This window comes from Odontesthes bonariensis, chromosome 13 (assembly GCF_027942865.1).
Source record: "Odontesthes bonariensis isolate fOdoBon6 chromosome 13, fOdoBon6.hap1, whole genome shotgun sequence".
Taxonomy (NCBI): Eukaryota; Metazoa; Chordata; class Actinopteri; order Atheriniformes; family Atherinopsidae; genus Odontesthes; species Odontesthes bonariensis.
Genome location: NC_134518.1, coordinates 2,249,611 through 2,263,404, shown reverse-complemented (window position 1 = coordinate 2,263,404; position 13,794 = coordinate 2,249,611). Strand labels below are relative to the sequence as shown.

The 13,794-nt window shown below is 45.2% G+C and overlaps 1 protein-coding gene across 1 annotated transcript; it reads right to left on the bottom strand.

Annotated features, from left to right (window-relative positions):
* Nucleotides 1-624: 624 nt before the first annotated feature.
* On the bottom strand, nucleotides 625-13,794 carry spdl1 (spindle apparatus coiled-coil protein 1). Its single transcript, XM_075480456.1, has 14 exons — nucleotides 13,519-13,794; nucleotides 12,490-12,648; nucleotides 12,107-12,283; nucleotides 10,646-10,840; nucleotides 10,303-10,452; nucleotides 9,836-9,934; nucleotides 9,614-9,724; nucleotides 9,402-9,542; nucleotides 4,103-4,209; nucleotides 3,893-4,013; nucleotides 1,612-1,678; nucleotides 1,338-1,529; nucleotides 1,180-1,255; nucleotides 625-993 (listed from the first exon to the last, which is right to left on the bottom strand). Exons 2-14 carry the CDS (start codon nucleotides 12,646-12,648, stop codon nucleotides 873-875), a joined length of 1,716 nt encoding a protein of 571 aa, XP_075336571.1. The 5' UTR covers nucleotides 13,519-13,794; the 3' UTR covers nucleotides 625-872.

Here is a 13,794-nt window from a genome sequence, read left to right as displayed (position 1 = left end):
GTACAGCGCTCTTCTTTTTGACGGCCCTTAGAAGACTGCTCACCAACACGCCTGCTCCGTACTGCCACCTGCTGGTGTGGGTGTTACCCGCCCGCGGACAGCCTGAATCAGGCTTCCACCTGGAGCTGACACTATATATTAACATTATATTAACGTTCTGTCTCGCTGTCATTACAAATACTTTGTACATATTTTTTAATTTTTTTACATTTATTACTTTATTCTATTATTATTACATTTTTTGTTCTTATGGCACCAAACAGACCAGGCCAAACTCCTCGTGATGTAAAAATTACTTGGCAATAAAACCTTTTGAGTCTCTGCTCTCAGCAGCCCGACGTGTTGCGGGCAGAGGCTCACTGAAGCAGTCTGCTGTTTCTCTCTCTATTCAGAGTCGGAGGAGCAATGATCCAGAACTCTTCTGGAGTGACAGGTGGAGCCCTGTGATACCAGCAGCCCTGCTGCTTCTCTCAATGGATGGTGTCTCCATGCCAAAACTTAACAAGATGTCTGAGCTTCGAAGAAATAAATGTGGATGTCCGAGTCTGGCAAAGTTTTAAAAAAGTATTACAGGGAGACTCAACTCCACTACCAACTGCACAGAGGATGAAGAGTCGTGTCAGCACATGGAAACATTTCCAGCTTTATTCAAAGTTCAATCACTGTTCATCCATTTGTGTTTGATTACTGAGTTCTTATTGTGTTACTTTGTTAAAACACAGAAAATAGAAAGAAACATATTTCTGAGAGCAAAGGCTGAGTAATTATAGAACATGAGGAGCAATCTTTGCTTTTCCACAAAATGAAACACCAAACCAGAACATGGAGTAGATCAGGTTATACAGGCACACACACACTCTCCCTACTGGGCTCTACTGCTGAGCACACTCCCTCTCCATGCTGGTGTTGGAGCCCACATGGATGGGCTCGACTGTTCTTGGCTTCCTTCTCCTCTCCTCTCCCTCCTTCTGTTTGGGCTCAGTCAGAGCAGAGCTGAGGGCACAGCAACAGAGACACAGTTACAGCTCACCTGGCAACGCTTTCTGAGTCCAGCTGTGGTGCTGAACGGAGTTCATACAGAAAAGAGCTTTCATCCTCATTCACACGAGACCTCTGTGGGTAACACTGACCTGAAGCGCGCACACACACACACACACACACACACACACACACACACACCTGGGGTGGGGAATCACAACAGGCTGGTCCTCACTGATCTTCACACACTTCGCAGGTCTCGGCGCTGCTTCTGAACCTGGGTGAATAAACAGTTCACATGAAGCCAGCTCTTTATCTTCTGCAGCCTGACAGCAGGGACTTAACTGAATGTTACTCACCGGCAGTGTCAGCAGCTTCTGCGGAGGCCTTGGCCTCATCTGCAGGGCAGCTGGGAGCCTCACAGTCTGCCGTCACCTCCAGCTTCACAGCAGCCAGCTGCCCACCCTCATCATGGGTGGTCTCCTCAGAGGAGATGAAGTCCACAGGAAGTTTCTCTTTCCTTCTCTTCTGAATGCAAGGATTCTTTAGCTCTGCAGACCAAGCAGCAGCAGTGTTAGGAAGAGGAGGCCCCGCAGACTCACAGCTGAAGTGTGCAGTTGGCCGGCTCGTTACCTTTGGGCTCATACTTGTGTTGCAGCTCCTCCACACGCAGCTGCAGCTTGATCTTGTCGCTCTGAGCCTGCAGGGTGAACAGAAAAGTTCAAGCAAACCCTAAATCCCAGCCTTCTGTCCAGGCCGGGCAGCGGTCTGAACTCATTCCAGGACAACTGCTGCCCACACACAGAGCTCTGTTTCTGGAACTTAGGTTTGGGTTTGCACAGAAAGCTTAGCACTGAAGAAGGGCTACAATGGACATATGCATCACCCAATCTCCTCTGTCACATACCACCTCTGAAAATGTGTTTCAAAGCGATTCAAGAAAAGAAGAGCCGGTGTTTAAGAAAAGAAGAGCCGGTGTTAAAGAAAAGAAGAGCCGGTGTTTAAGAAAATAAGAGCCGATGTTTAAGAAAAGAAGAGCCGATGTTTAAGAAAATAAGAGCCGGTGTTAAAGAAAAGAAGAGCCGATGTTTAAGAAAAGAAGAGCCGGTGTTTAAGAAAAGAAGAGCCGGTGTTTAAGAAAAGAAGAGCCGGTGTTTAAGAAAATAAGAGCCGATGTTAAAGAAAAGAAGAGCCGATGTTTAAGAAAAGAAGAGCCGGTGTTTAAGAAAAGAAGAGCCGATGTTAAAGAAAAGAAGAGCCGGTGTTTAAGAAAAGAAGAGCCGGTGTTAAAGAAAAGAAGAGCCGGTGTTAAAGAAAAGAAGAGCCGGTGTTTAAGAAAAGAAGAGCCGGTGTTAAAGAAAAGAAGAGCCGGTGTTAAAGAAAAGAAGAGCCGGTGTTAAAGAAAAGAAGAGCCGATGTTAAAGAAAAGAAGAGCCGGTGTTAAAGAAAATAAGAGCCGGTGTTAAAGAAAAGAAGAGCCGATGTTTAAGAAAAGAAGAGCCGGTGTTAAAGAAAAGAAGAGCCGATGTTTAAGAAAAGAAGAGCCGATGTTAAAGAAAAGAAGAGCCGATGTTAAAGAAAAGAAGAGCCGGTGTTAAAGAAAAGAAGAGCCGGTGTTAAAGAAAATAAGAGCCGGTGTTAAAGAAAAGAAGAGCCGATGTTTAAGAAAAGAAGAGCCGATGTTAAAGAAAAGAAGAGCCGGTGTTTAAGAAAAGAAGAGCCGGTGTTAAAGAAAAGAAGAGCCGATGTTAAAGAAAAGAAGAGCCGGTGTTAAAGAAAATAAGAGCCGGTGTTAAAGAAAAGAAGAGCCGATGTTTAAGAAAAGAAGAGCCGGTGTTAAAGAAAAGAAGAGCCGATGTTAAAGAAAAGAAGAGCCGGTGTTAAAGAAAAGAAGATCATCAGCATCTATAAAACGGACCATTCCCTGGAAAAGTTCAGAAATGACCGGGTCATGTGACAACGTGTCATGCAGCAGGCACACAGCTGTGCTCCAGAGGGAACAGGAACAGAAGATTGTGTTGAACCTGGTGACACACACACACTTCTCACAGCAGACGCTGATGTGTTGCAGTCTGTATTTTCTCACAATAAAATCATTTCTGAAGCTGGAACTCCTCCGTGGAGTCCAAGCTTTACACACATGCAGTCAGCACTCAGAGGAGTGCCTGAAACTTTTCCACAGTCCCATTCTTAATCCAGAGGGTCTAACATGACGTCGGCCCACCCTTTGCAGCTATAGCAGCTTCAGTTCTTCTGGCCAAGCTTTCCACAAGCTTTAGGAGTGTTTATGGGAGTTTTGACCATTCTTCCAGAAGCTCATTTGTGAGGTCAGACACAATGCAGCCAGACCAGTACCGTTCCCCTGGCAACCGCCAAACCCAGACTCCTCCATCAGGTTGCCAGATGGAGAAGCGTGATTGGTCCCTCCAGAGAAGGCGTCTCCACTACTCTGGAGTCCAGTGGCGTCGTGCTTTACACCGCTGCATCCGACGCTTTGCATTGCACTTGGTGATGTATGGCTTGGATGCAGTTGCCATGGAAACTTCATGCTTCAAGCCAATTGGAATTCAATTAATTGAATTCCAATTGGCTTGAATTGGACTTTATTATTTAAGTGCCTTGAGATGACATTTGTTGTATTTGGCGCTATATAAGAGAAAAAAAAGAAAGAAAAGAAACCCATTCTATGAAGCTCTCTGCTCTTGAGCTAATCTGAAGGCCACATGAAGGTTGGAGGTCTGCAGCCACTGACTCTGCAGAAAGTTGGCAGCCTCTGCACATTATGGGCCTCAGCATCCTCTGACCCCGCTCTGTCATGTCACATGACCTCCCACTCCTGGCTGAGTCGCTGTGGTTCCCAAACTGCCCAGAGACAGCAACAGAGGACAGTGTGTCTGAATGGACAGCCTTTTACCTGCTTCAGCAGCCGCTCAGACGTGAACAGCTTCCTCTCCAGCCCCAGGGCTCTCTGACTCTCTGACAGAGACTTCATCCTCTGCAGGGAAAGCTCATCTCCCAGACGCTCTGCATCCTTTCTGAGGACACGGACACACCACTGTTTCTGGCTCCTCTGAAGCACACTCAGACTAAGACTGATGAGGCTGGATGAAGCAGCTCAACTTACACGCTGTTGCTGAGCTGCATCTTAAGCAGGTCGGTGTAGTAAGTTTCATCTTGGCCGTCACCTCCCTCTGCCTTACTGGGATTGGCCGGCTGAGCCTTCAGCAACATCTGCACACAAAAGGACATCAGGTGTGAAACCAAGTTAAACACAGAAAGGGGGATGCATTGTTCATGTATTTATGAAGATAGTTCACTCCATCATTTATGCTGCTAAAAGGGCCAAACCAGTAAAAAGCAGTTGTGTGCGGAACTCTGAAGGCCTGGAGTCCAGTTTGTCCCTCTGAAGGGTTCTAGGTCAACTTAAAGAACTACAGTCAGAGATGATTTACATGAAGGAACTTGATTTGTTTGAACAGGACAGCAGAGGCCAGTGTACCTGAAACACCTTAAAGTGACCCTATGTAATATATTAAGTCATTTATTAGCTCAAATCAACATATTCATTCATAAATTAGTCCTCGTTGGTGTAAAATTATCTCTGTCAAAAATCTCACTTATCCTCCTGAGTGAAGAATAACTTGTCTGTATCTACATAGAGCGGGCAAGCTCTATGGAGGCTGCCATGTCCTTCCGGTCTATGAAAAACGACGAAGTGCCGAGAGGGACATAAAGCACTTCGAATCGCGTTTTCCCCAACGCCAGGCCTGCAAGCGGAAATGACGTCATGTCCACCGAATGGCTTATCACTGGCGCTAATGGTAAATAGATTTTATCTCATAAATTATCCCACTGATAATGCATTGAATGTTACCAAACTTCTGCCGTAGAACACATAGGCTCTTAACTCACAAAATGAGGCATTAGAAAGTTTGTAAGTTTACCGGGAGTTTATGTAAAAGAACACTTTCCAGATAGCAACTACACACTGCTGCTAACGCTACGTCGACGTCACTTCCGGTAACTCCCGGAATTTGACTAATTGCATTGGTTGCACACCAAAGGCTATGTCAACTTATGTTATCTGACATGTTATCTGTCATCTATATTTATAGTGTTGTTGTATGTGTGTTATGTAATCCTTTGTACTGTGTGTCTTGATGTCTTTTTGTTTGTATGGACCTTGAGTCTGAAGCTATAGCTTCTTGAATCTTGACACATACCGCCTGCCATAGTTCAAGAAGTTGCAGCGCACATTTGAAAACACGAGGCGCTAGAGAGCAAATTCATTCGACTTTGCAAAATAAAATTCCACCACTAGATGGGGGAATAAATTACATAGTGTCCCTTTAAGTAAGGAGTTTCATGATAGTTTCATGTGGCGCCACCCCCCGGCCAGCTGCCCCGGGTGGAAAACACGAGAACCACATTTGTGAGGTCAGACACTTGGCACAATGCAGTCATTCAAGGTAAACACAAGAAACTTGTGCTAAAGAAAAAATAAATAAATAAATAAAAGGACCAGACTCAGTGAATAATTCCCTATACTCCCTATATAGACCAGTGAGCAGTGCTGACCAACATATCATTGGGGTCATCAGGTGGGAACCTCCTTTCATCAGTGTGTCGTCTAGTTGGGCCCATGAGACCTCCAGGAGGCTAGACAATGACCACTGGCGTCCCAGAGTCACCCCCCTAATGCCAGCCAACACTGCTCCTCACACCACAACAACCATCTTTTACAGCCACAAGCTACCTCAGCCTCTCACCAACTGCACACCAGTCACAGCGGGGTGGGGATGCAAACCCTGGTTCGGGTAGGGGGTAATGAAAATATAGAGGGTGTCAGAGGTGGAGGCAGGACAAGACACACTAGCAGATTCAGCAGACAAACTCACCTAAACAGTCCTATAAATCAGCAAAAATGCCAGCAAAAACTAAGCCATACAACTCTCTCAAAGCCAACTCACCCAAAATGGCCGCCTGATTTCAAAAGGATCACATGGGCCAAACCCTCCACTTAAATATCCTGAATTTCTTCTTTGCTTTTTCAAAAGTCTGTTTACCCTAAGTGCTCCCCCTGCTGGGCCCCCAGCTACTATTGCTTCTTCTTATCCAAATCCACTGACTGGATTTTACTGCTTCATCTGACAGCTCTTTCACTATTTTCCTCACATTCTGTCCACTTACACCCAGCTCCCTTAACAATGAGACAACAGACTTTGCAACAAATCCTCTACATCCTACTTCCATTGGACATATTCTAACCTTCCATCCTCGCTGCTCTGCTTCTGCCCCCAACTCCACATACCTAAGCTTTTTCCTTTCATATGCTTCTGCTACTAATTCCTCCCAAGGAACAGTCAGCTCTATGAAACAGACTCTCATTCTACTCCTAGACCACAAAACTATATCAGGCCTTAGATTTGTAGAGGCTATCTCCTGGAGAACAACAAGCTTATTTCCTAAATCTACCTGCATCTCCCAATCACAAGCATCCTCTAAGCTGCCTGGCCTCCTTATCGTCTTATTAACTTTCTCCCCCTCTTGAACAAACTGAATTGCCACTCTCTTCACCTTAGACCCTCCTAAGTTTACCTGCCTTCGTTTATCTTCAATACCTGCAGCTAAGCTTCTTAATACTTGGTCATGTCGCCACGTATACCGGCCTTGTGACAGACTAACCTTACAACCTGACAAAATATGCCTTAGAGTTGCAGTACCTGAACATAACGGGTCTCCATTTACCCAGAGTTTTAGGTTCTGGGGAGTTGGCAATACATCATATGTTGCCCCTATCAAAAATCTAATACTCCTTTCCTCCATACTCCACAGTTCTTTCCAACTAAGCTTTTTCTTCTCTACACCTTCCCAATTCAACCACTGTCCCTGCTTAGCCTGAGCCACTGCCTTTGCACCCCTTAACATTTCCTCCTGTCTACGAACCTGCTCAACAGCTAGCTTTCTCTTCTCCTTGGGACCTGCTCTACTCCACACTGGTTTGCCTGGGCCAAGCCCCAAGCCTCCCCGGCCTATTTGAACATTACCCACAATCTCTGCATGTTTAAGAGTTGCTTCTGCCTCCTGAGCTTCCATTCTTGGTTTCCACTTCCTCCCCTTGGTTGGGTTTGGAACCACCTTACTAACTACCACATCTTTACTCCCAGCTAACAGGAGCTCTGTCCTAACTTTAGTACATTTAAACTCCTCTACTAGACTAGATACTGGGAGCTGAAGTATGCCTTTCCCATACAATGCCACAGTACTTAAACATCTAGGAACACCTAGCCACTTCCTAATATAAAAACTAACTAATCTTTCCATTTTCTCTACAACAGATAATGCAATCTCATACACAGACAGTGGCCACATCAACCTAGGAAACAATCCAAACTGCAGACACCACAGCTTCAACTTTCTGGAAGCTCTGATTTATCTATTCTATCCAGTCCCTCAGCAACATCTTTCCGAAACTGCACTGACTGCTTTCCATCATTCATGTCTGCCTGGTACCACCTGCCTAAACTCTTTACTGCCTTTTCCCCTAATTATTGGAATGTTTTCTTCATCTATTACAAACTTTCTATCACTTAATTTCCCTCTACTTATTGAGATACTTCTAGACTTAGTAGGTTTGATTTTCATACCAGCCCACTTTAGATTTTTATTAAGTCTCTCAAGTATTCTCTTCATACATGGCACTGTTGTAGTCACTAACATCATATCATCCATGTATGCTCTAATTGGCGTAAGGCGCATGCCATCCTGACGTCTCTCTCCACCTACAACCCACTTGGAAGCTCTAATAATTATCTCCATCGCCATTGTAAATGCTAATGGAGAAATCGTACACCCTGCCATAATGCCTATTTCTAGCCTCTGCCAACCTGTTGTGAAACCTGCTGTACTTAGGCACAGTCTAATATCCTGAAAATATGCTCTGACTAAGTTAACAACTACTACAGGCACTCTAAAATAATCAAATGCTTTCCAAATAAGGCTATGTGGCACTGAACCAAATGCATTTGCTAGATCAAGAAATATAACATGCAAGTCTTTTTTCTCAATCTTGGCTGTCTGAATCTGATGCCAAATCATGCTAGTGTGCTCTAAACACCCTGCGAAACCTGGTATTCCTGCCTTCTGCACAGTAGTATCTATTAAGCTATTCTTTTCTAAATAACTAGCTAATCTCTGTGCAACTAAAGCAAATCTTCCCCTCTACATTTAGGAGAGAGATCATCCGGAACTGACTCAGGTCCGAGGACTCTTTCTCCTTTGGAATAAGAACGCCTCCTGCCCTACGCCATGCTCTAGGAATAACCTGTTTCTCCCAAACTATTCTTAATTGCGTCCACAAAAACTTTAGGATATCAGGTGCACTTTTATAAACCTGGTAGGGGACTCCATTTGGCCCTGGGGCCGACGAAGCCTTTGCACGCCTGACTACCTCCTCAACCTCCTTCCACCTCGGTGGTCTAACATCCATATTATGAGCTGTCTCTCCTAATGGTGGCATGTCAGGTGGAAGGCCTACTACTCTACGCTGCTCAAGATCTGAATATGTATTTCTGAGATATTCTTCCACCTCTGACTTTGTTGCCTTAAGCTGCCCTCCCTTTTCCTGGTTAAACAATCCTTTAACAAACTTGAACGGGTCCCTGTAAAATGCCGTCCTTACATATTCGTCAGATAAGTACTGCCTGCATTCTCTGATTCTTTCAATCAGAGAAGCACTTTGATCATTTTCTTATGGAAGGACACCTTCTTAAGAAAGGCCCAGCTAAAGTGTCATTCCCCTATGCTGCTGTGCAACTGGGCCCAGATCATATTCAGAATACCATGTTCACCGTCCTGACGCGTGCTGTCCAATAAACCTGCTGATTAACTCATTGGCTGCCAGCCATTTTCAGTGCAGAGAGAGCCATACTGCCAAGTGTTTTACAGTATTTTGACTGATTTTCCAAGACCCACATAAAAAGTGTCTTATGACTATGTACACACCGAAATTACCAAACGAAAGAGTAGACTCTCTTCTTTCATCAGGAAAAAAAGTTTGTTTCTACCATTTTCAGTCCTTTAGTAATAACATAGGTTGGTTTCACCAAAAACAGCTGTTTGACCAAAAAAACGGAGAAAACAAGCTTCTTTTTTTTGTGCAAAGTGGCACTGCTGGCACCTTGCGGGTAATTTTGCCAGTATATTCTCTGTTTAGTGTTTACAAGCCTAAGATTTAGTGACAAACTCCGCTAGATTGTCCCCCAGCCCGCTCCGTTAAAAAACGCAATTGCACCGAAAGAGTTAACTGACACATCTTTCTGCAACTGACAGATCTTCACTCAGCCTTTTTTCACCTCCACCCTACAGCGCCCTCCCTCCACTGTGCAGGACGCTGTAGGTTGGAGGCGGTTGGGGGGGCTCACCTCCACCTTCTCCAGTCTCTGCAGTTTGGTTATCAGACTCTGGATCTCCCCATTCTTCTCAGAGAGCATGGACTGCAGCCTCTCCAACTGGGCAGGGTCAGCCCTGGAACCTTGCAGCTGCATCAGGGTGGCCATCTGGACCTGCACAGCACAAGCTGATCAGCATTGGTGATTACCAGCATGCTGAGAGGCAGTGAAGCACGCAGCCGTACCTTCATGCGCTGCATCTGCTGTTTGCTGAAAGCGTGGATTTTCTGCAGTGACTGGTACTGAACCTTCATGCTGATGAGCTGTCGTTCCATCTCAGCTCTCTTATCCTCCAGCTGCAAAATAACACAAACACCTGGAAAATGCTCTCTGCCAGCGTTGGGCCATAAAATCCACACCAGACTGTGCTGTGGAACATGCATGGGTGGGAATAGGAGCTTCTTTACCTCAGCAAACAGGGAGTTCCCTTTACTGTTCGGATCGTGGGCCTGTTGAAGAACCTGATCCAACTGGATCTGGAGGTCTCGGTTCAGCTCACGAGAATTCTGCGTCAGAGAGAAACAAATTATTTAAAAACAGATTTTGAAAGGGCGAAAGGATCAAATAAGTCCATTTCAGGTAGAAACTAGTCTTCTGAAAACTGATTCATATGGAGAACTACATTTTCTGTTTACATTTACTCTCAAGTATCATATATTTACATCAATGAATTCTGTCAGACATATTCATTTATCTTTGTCCGTACAATACATGACGGGCAGAATCAAGTCAACTGCAGATGCTTTTTCAGAACCTCAACTCCACCCACTTCTTCAGAATACATACATACATACATACATACAGATACATATGGGAAATGGGACTAAAGCTGGTGTCTGACAGTTGAGCACACAGCTGAAGTAACCACGCTCACCTCCAACGCATTGAACAAGGACACCGCTTCTTTCTGGCTTCCCTCCTTCTCCTCTGTAACTCGCTGTAGGTGGCGCTGTAGGCTGCTGGTGCTCAGCTCCAGCTGCTGCTCTCTGTACTGAGAGTCCTGCAGCGCCTGCTCCATCTCCACCTGGTGCACAAACACCTGGTGGTTCACCCCACTTACAAACAACTCCTGACTGCAAACAGCAAGGACGCTCCTGGGATTCAGCGCGCAAACACGCAGCATCATTGCTTAAAACCAGGTTCTCCAAAATAAAAGTCAGATGACAATCCCAGCCCAGCTTTGCTGAGATGCATAAATGAAGCCTTTGCCACCTCACCCTCATGTTCTCCAGCTCCATGATCCTCAACTGTACTTCCATCATCTCAGACGTCATGGAGCTTTGGGTGTTCTCATTCAAAGCTCGCAGCTCCTCCATCTTGTTGTGTAGGGTCTCCGTCTGCACCTCCAGTTTGTGTTTCAGCTGCTTTTCATTCAGCTGGGATTCCTCAAGAGCCGACTGTAGCCCCAGCACCTGAGTGAGGAGGAAGGGGAAAGAAGAAAGGCTTCTGTAGCTTCATGAGCATGGACGATTCCTGGCTGGATTCAACAACAATGAGGCTGAACACAAGAAGGGACAGAGCAGCCTGCTTCTTCAGGAAGCTGCAGCAGATGTCTGCTGTGCAGCACCAGAGCAGAAACTGATAGAGAAGGGGACTCCCTGGAGCTGAGTGCTGCACATGCTAATGAACAGAAGGAACAGCAGACCACCCTGCATGGAACATCAGGTTGAAACCAGAGTTTGTTCAGTTTGTTCATTCATGCTCATTTCATTCCATAGCTGTACAGACACAGCAAAGCTCCCATGATGCATCTCTTTCTGCTCATCTCCCAGCACGGCTGTGGCTACGCTGCAGCTGCAGCTACAGACGTCCATCCGTAGCAGCTACGTCACCTGCAGCTCTCTGGCAGGGTGGGTAGCTCTGGAGCGACTGAGCTGATCTCTCCTTAATTCTTTATTTCAGCAGAGATGAGATCACCAAATAAAAGTCATTTCTTTTTGCTCTGCTTCACTGATGAGGGTCTCAGGTTTAGACTCAGTAAAACTCATCTTGTTTGACTAAGAACCACCAGCAGAGCCCGTCCAGCTGGAAGGAGCTGGACCAGGTTTATAAAGACCCAACCCGTAGACTTCAGCTGGAGCTCTTATAGAAAGTGGCTCGACGGAGGAATGGTTTTTATTCCATCTTTTTAAAATCATTTCACTTCATCTACTTGTACCACTTTGTGCATGTGCCTGATATCCAACCCAACAACGTTCCCTTTTCAGGTCATACTGTAACACACAGATTACTGCGGCTTTGCCCTCATGACGCTGGGGAAAAGGCACTTTTTTTTTCAGTTTTCGGTCTAATGCAGAGGTTCTAAGACTCCTGACCTCGTATTCACTTTTACTCTCTGAGAAGGATGTCTGACTCTACAAATGCTCCAACTGTGTTCACACTGCAGTATGCTGGTTCATTAATACTGAACTGTGTGAGCTTCCCAACACTGAAATGCAGCCTCACAAGAGCTTTCAGAATAAACATCTTCATGTTCCTTCAAAACATCTGGATGGGTAAAAGGAAGCTATCCCTTTTCAAAGCAGTTCAAAAATATAAGCCAAGACAATAACGCACACTCGGCCCATTGAGTGCCACTTCAGCACAGCAGCATGAACCTGAACCTGAACGCAGTCAGTTCCAGCTGTTTTCCCCACATCTCCCTTTGTTCCCAGACTCTTTGTTCCACACGGCTCTACCTTGTTGTGAAGCTCACTGAGTGCCACGCTGTGGCTCCTTTCGAGGTTCTCTCGTTGTTCTTGAAGCCGTTGTTTCTGCTGGTTCTTCAAACAGTCATATTCTGACTGTAGTGACTCCAGTACCCGGGTCTTTAACTCCACGGCCTTCTGTAGTGAGTATTTGTCTTGTTCGAGGGCCTAAGACACACATCATAAGAAAACAGGTGGACAAGTTTGAAATGATGTCACACTTTGTCTTGAATTACATCCACAGGTTACACTGAAACTAAAGTAAACTGCCTGATATGGAGATTAGAGTGCAGAATATTCAGAAGCGAGCATCTCGGATTGAAAACAAAAGAATGAAACTTTCTACATGGTGCATTGTTGGCGCAGCTTCACACCTCGAGTGCGTTGGTCATCTCTACTCTTTGTTCATCCAGCCGACTTTGAAGCTCCACCTGCTGGCTGAGAAGATCCAAACCTGCTTGAGCAGCCCGGTGGACCTCCTCCTCCTTTTCCCTCAGCTGGCTCCTCAGCAGCTGGACCTCCTCCGCTGCCATCTGACACCAGAGGACAGACACATGTTTGCATCATGCCAACAACTCCGCCTTTTGTGTAATGGAATGCTTGCAATTAAAAAAAATGTCATATATCCTTCCATACAACTGTGAGAACACCATCATCATCAAAACATAATGAAGGAACATCTGATGATCTTATTACATGCTTTCTGGCTCTTGTGCTAAATGGGCTGTCTATGATTACTTACCTGGATCAGAACCAAATGCCTGCTCACATACTTTGTAATCAGTCACTTCTGCATCATTTACAGGGGACCACTGTGTTAACCCTTTCCACTGCACACTCCTGTCATGTGGTGCACCTGATAACATTTCAGAGCATGTTTCCAGGTACATGTGAGTATATAACCTCTCACATCGCTGTCATTTAGCTGCACTGACCGCAGCACAGCTCTTGGAGTTGGCCACTTGATGCCATAATCATGGACACGGTGTTAGTGGCAGGTCCACGTCTCTTAAAGGAAAGCCAAAACAGTTGCAGTTTCCCAGATTCACATTTTAGTTGAGTTCTCCATATTTACATCAACTGCTAACAGCTCAACAAAGCGAGCCCCAGGTAGGTTATTCTCTTCCAAAAATAGTTACACATTATCCATATTTAAAACCGCGTTCAACAGCAACACAGCAAACAACTGCTGCAGACAAAAAAACAGTAACAGTAACTATAAAAATAAAATCCATGTTTTAGCTAGCTAAAGCTAACGACGGTATCCAAACGGCTATCTATATACTCTCACTTAAAGCTTAAATGGAAAATTTCCCCTTGAGGCGAACAGTCGCATCATTGAAATGTTTTTAAAACAGTTGTCAAAATAAAACAATACAAACAAGGAGACATTTTGTACATACCTTTTCAGAAATCTGTCGTCTGTCACCGCCACCGTTTGAATCCAGTTCCCACGACTTATCGCGACAGCTTACGAGAGTTTAGACCGACCGTTGGCGTAGTGCGACGTCTCACAGGAAAGGTTCCGTTTCTTTTTACAGCGCTCTACTCTGGTGTGGCCGGCTCAGCATCACATAAGCTTTATGGTACGCATTACATGAATAGCCCCATCTCTCATTTTGCCGATTACCCACAGTATCACAAATTGCTGTGCATGTAGAGTTTTAGAAAGCAAAATG

Bases quoted from the DNA above. Each gene is read 5' to 3' on its own strand.
- spdl1 (XM_075480456.1), bottom strand. From the start codon at position 12,648: ATGGCAGCGGAGGAGGTCCAGCTGCTGAGGAGCCAGCTGAGGGAAAAG. The intron at 4,210-9,401 runs GTGAGCCCCCCC...TTTTGTGTGCAG, and splicing joins AGAGACTGGAGAAGGTGGAG to ATGTTGCTGAAGGCTCAGCC. The intron at 1,530-1,611 runs GTAACGAGCCGG...CTTGGTCTGCAG, and splicing joins ACACAAGTATGAGCCCAAAG to AGCTAAAGAATCCTTGCATT.